The sequence below is a fragment of the Hipposideros armiger genome, unplaced genomic scaffold, assembly GCF_001890085.2.
Source record: "Hipposideros armiger isolate ML-2016 unplaced genomic scaffold, ASM189008v1 scaffold_6, whole genome shotgun sequence".
NCBI lineage: Eukaryota > Metazoa > Chordata > Mammalia > Chiroptera > Hipposideridae > Hipposideros > Hipposideros armiger.
Window position 1 is genome coordinate 4,024,496 of NW_017731356.1, and position 4,720 is coordinate 4,029,215.

The following is a 4,720-nucleotide window of genomic DNA, read 5'->3' on the forward strand; positions in this document are numbered from 1 at the left end:
TTGAGCCATTGTTCAGCATCTTAGCTGTAGAGGGCAGTGTCACTGGCCCTCATATGTGGGATCCGAACCGGGGCCCTCTGGCATCCCAAGCGAGCTCTCAACCATCGCGCCACTCGGCCGGCCCGTGGCTTGCTTTTTAATGCACTAAATAGTTAAAGGGTTTCTAAAGAAACCATAGTCGTATAAATTAAGCCCTATTAGAAATAAAGATTATAGGGAGAGTCCGCATGCATTGGCTATGTAGTTTTATATAATTGGGAGGGATGAATAGACAGAGTTCAAGAAATCTGATGGTTTCTAAATAATTTATTATTTCATCATCTTAAATGATAAAAGGTATTGACTAGATCTGGCTTTCTCCCCTGAAAAATCAATGTATTTACTTTACAAGAAGGAATTTATACTGACTATAAAACATTTATATTTATATCCTATGTCCCTCCCCAAAGGAACCACTATTTACAGTTTCTTGTGAAAATGTACAGACCATTCTCTTAGGTATAGATATACCATTGTGTAGCAAACAAATTAATATTTTCATGTTCATTGAAATATCATTATTAATATTCTACAAGTTGACTTTCTCTTTTCCCCAATAATATCTCAGGCATACCTTTTCCTATTGCTGTATTCTTCTAAATGGCTACATTTTTATTTCATTACGTAGATATATCATAATTTATTAAATATTTCTTTATTGATAGACTTTTGCATTGTGTCTCAGCTATGTGTGTGAAGGTTGTTTCTGTGTACATTTGCATGTGTGTTTGTACTAAAGGGCTTTTTGGCATGATATTTACAGTGGATTATTTAAAATTTTCAGTTATGTAGCATATATTTCTGGGATGAAACATTTAAAATTTGAAGACTGTTGCTGAATATCTCCAAAAAGAGTGTAATTTTATGCTTTCACCCATAATATACAAGACTTAGATCTGATCTCTTCAATGGAAATTTGAAGACTAAATGTTATGAGTAAATGAATTTAAGCAAAGCAAAGCATTAAGGGGAAAAACATTTTTTCAACAAACATTTAGGTGCCTATTATGTGCCATACAGGCTTAGTTAAATAAAGATGAATGTGAACTTTGCTTTTATGAAACTTATATTCTGGAAAATGCATTTACAGACATAAAGGTATCTGAAGTCTTAAAAGTGTCAGAAGAGAGATGACACAGTCGTAAATACATTCAGTTATCAGATGTTTACTGAAGTCTTACCGTGTGCCTGACATGTAATGCTGGATGGTAGGACTAGCATGCTTATGAACAAATCAAATGAGGTTCTTGAACTCATGTAGTGTATATTGTAAGTGTAGTGGCAAGGAAGGGAATGCAGGAAGATAGATAATAAACATGTGAACCAATAAAAGTAACTAGAGTCCAATGCATATAAAACTGTTTTTGTTTTTAAGTATAGAAAGAGATGGTCTTTAATATTGCTTCAGGACTGTTCTGTGAAACAGCTTTTATCAGCTAGCTTTTTTCTTTGTTGCAATATAGGATGAAAAAGAGGAACCTATCAATGCTGAATTATCGGGAAAAGTGGATTCAGACTTAGCTGTTCCTCCAGGAGAACATAAGTTAAAAGACGATGACATTGTGGATGTACAAGTAAGCCGTGTTGCTTTGATGTTTAATGACAAGCCTTTCATACCACTTTGTAAGATAGAAAACCTCTGTTTGGTCACCATTTTGGGTATTATTACTTTTTTTTTTGAAGTACTGTGCAACTGGCCTTNAAAAGGACAGCAACTTGTCTGTTCCGCTTTCCTGATTCCCCAACGCTGTTCCCCTTGCCCAATTTCCCAATAAAATCTTTAAAAAAAAGAAAGAAAAGGGACGTAATCACCAAAATTCCAATACCCACAGTTTCAGATATCAGAAACATTTTGCTGTCCCAAACGTATATTTACACACATGCAAGTGCACTTGCAAACACACATGCACACATACACACAGCTGAGAAGCAATGCAAAAGCCTGTCAATAAAGGAATATTTAATAAATAATGATACATGTATATGAAGTTTTTATAAGCAATATATTCTTGTGGTTCAAAATTCAAAAGACAGAGTATTTCAGAATGAAAAATATCCTTCTATTGCCCTTGTCACCTAGCCACCCAGTTTTCCTCCCCGGAGGCAACCAAGGTGGTGCTTTTCTTTTTAGTTCTTTCACAAACATTTATGCACATATAAATACCTTTAGTACACATGTACACACATAGTAGCATAATATCTGTACATATTATGTACTTTGCTATTTTCCCTCTTTATTATTATTTTTTTTAGTTTTAGTTTTTATCAGATAGCTCTAAAAGGTTTTTTGTTTATTTGTTTTTGCAGAGTCCATTCCCTGTCCCCCTTTCCCTATTTTGCCTTTTCAAGGAAACGCCTTTCATCTCTTAGCTGATTACTTTTATATTTACTTCTTTGTCTCTAAATTAATTGCTTTAATGTCTGTTTTAGGTATTACTCTACTGCACATGATCAGGTAATAATATAGTTCGGTCATTATTTGGGTTAGATTAGTGTTCATTATTTATATTATTATGACTATAAATGCTGTTCACAGCTGAGCCATGTAGTAAAACATGATTCCTTTTTGTGTACTACTTTTTCCTGGAACTAATATTTGTCTTATTTTATTAAGTTTGCTTATTTTTCTATTTAACTACGAACTATCTGCCAGTTATGAAATCTGTACTCGAGATTTTCAAAGACCCCTCAGGTACACTGTCAATTTCATCCTCCCACAGAAGTCTGTTCTAGAGCTGATCACCTCCCATTGAGACTGGTTGCCTTCTGCCCTTTGTGTACAGCTGTAATCCTAGGATTTCTCTCTCCAGTCACCTTGAGGATTCCCTTTGCCTCTCGCTTCTCAGCACCATATTGTTGTAATTATTGTGGTTTCACAGACATCTGGTTCCCTCACATTAAAATCTTGTTGACTGTTCTTACTGTTTATCTGAACTTTGGAGTCAGCCTATCTAATTAAAGAAATAGTCTTTTTTTTTTACCTCTTCAGAATGTGTTTTTCAAATCTTCCATATAAATTAGCTTGCATTGTGTAAAACTGACTTATTTTTCAAGTTAAAGAATTGCCAAATCTTTGCAGTTTCAAACTGTTCTACTTAATAGTACATTTCTTGCTAAGTTTATATTTAGTATTTTGTTGTTTCTGTTGTAAATACGGGCTTTTCTGCTATTACATCTTATAACTGGTGGTGATGGTTTGAGTCTGTTGATTTGTTTCTTAATTTTATACCTAGGAATATAATTTTTATACCCAAGACTTCCTTTAATAGGTGATTCTTTTTAAGTTTTTCACTTATATAAAGTCATTATCTGCAATTAATGATCATTTTTCTGTCTCCTTTTCCATTTTTACACCTCATTTACCCTCTTTTATTGTGTAATACTAGTGATAATGGACATCCTTGTCTTGTTTCAGATCTTATAAACGGGTATTTTTAGGTTTCTTCATTAAGTATTGGCTTTTAGGCTTGTGTATTATGTTTATAGTTTTCCCATGTTAAATATCTACTTATTTTTTTGACTTGATGTATGTGTACATTTATCAGATGTCTTTCAGTGCCTGGGGAGTTAATCATAAGATATTTTTCCTTAACAAACTAAATGAATAGATTTTATTATATTAAACCACTTTTGAATATCAGAGCTAACCTCTACTTAATCATAACAGTGGTACATTATTCCTTTGCTGTGTTCCTAGAGACTTTTTTATTGTCTTTAGAAGTTTTGTGTCTGATTTCATAAGTATTATTAACCTATGGGATTCACTTGTACGTGCTATTTCTGTTACTATTGATGTCACTGATATGTTCCCCATATAAAAATAATTGGAAGTTTACTTCTATACTCTGAAATAGTTTAGGTAGCTTTAGAGTTATTTGTTCTTAACAGTTTGGTAGAATTTAGAATATCATTGGCATCGGTGCTTTCTGAGGAGGTTAGCTCTTTAACAACCTACTCTGTTCCTTCTGTGATAATGATCAAATACTCCTTTTGTGAAGTCTTTCTTATATTACTTTCATGACATTCATAATACCTGAGTTGGAATGCTGATAACAGTCTGTGTTTTTCTTAGGGTATTAAATAAAAACCCTTGTGTACATTTATCGTCATCAAATTCTTAGGGGTGTTAGATAGGAACCATCTGTGTTTTTATTGCCTCAAATTCTAGCTCATAGCTTAACACCTTTTCCTTCTTTTTTTTTTTTTTTTTTTTGGTGGTGGTGGTGGTGGATGTTTTACAGGCTTCCCAGTTGGCGTGTATGTTGTAAAGAGAGTTCTTCAGCTTCATCATATTACTCTCAAGATGACAGTTGCGCGCTAGAAAATGAAGATGTACAATTTCAGAAAAAGGTATCTTAAATGAAGTTGACAATGTAATTTGTGTGTTAGCTTTCTAAGACTGTCTCAAAACATTCAGAATAAAAGTAATTTCAAAAATACTATGACAACTTTTGGTACAGATTTGTAATTTTCCTTGCTATAATCCGAGGAGTTACTCAGGTAATTGTGAAATTAAATCACCTCTGAGATATTTATATATTCTTATTGCTTATTTTGGAATGTTACAACATCCTTAATCCTATGGTAGGGAGAAAAATAGCACCTATTCAGAGAACTGAAAACTAGTGGCTTGCTTTTTTTTTTTTAATGCATTAAGGTGCTCATATTCTTTTTTTTTTTT

General features: G+C 33.2%; 1 protein-coding gene across 4 annotated transcripts in view; it reads left to right on the forward strand.

Moving 5' to 3' along the window:
* The window catches only part of SUCO (SUN domain containing ossification factor), a 73,246-nt gene that overhangs the window by 27,005 nt on the left and 41,521 nt on the right, over positions 1 to 4,720 (forward strand). For 2 of the 4 annotated variants that reach the window (XM_019648086.1, XM_019648091.1), the window contains exon 2: positions 4,281 to 4,389. In XM_019648086.1, coding sequence (XP_019503631.1) covers positions 4,281 to 4,389 — 109 coding nt within the window. Of the gene's footprint in view, positions 1 to 1,502; positions 1,614 to 4,280; positions 4,390 to 4,720 lie in introns of all 4 variants that reach the window. The other 2 variants (XM_019648069.1, XM_019648078.1) reach the window with 1 other exon arrangement.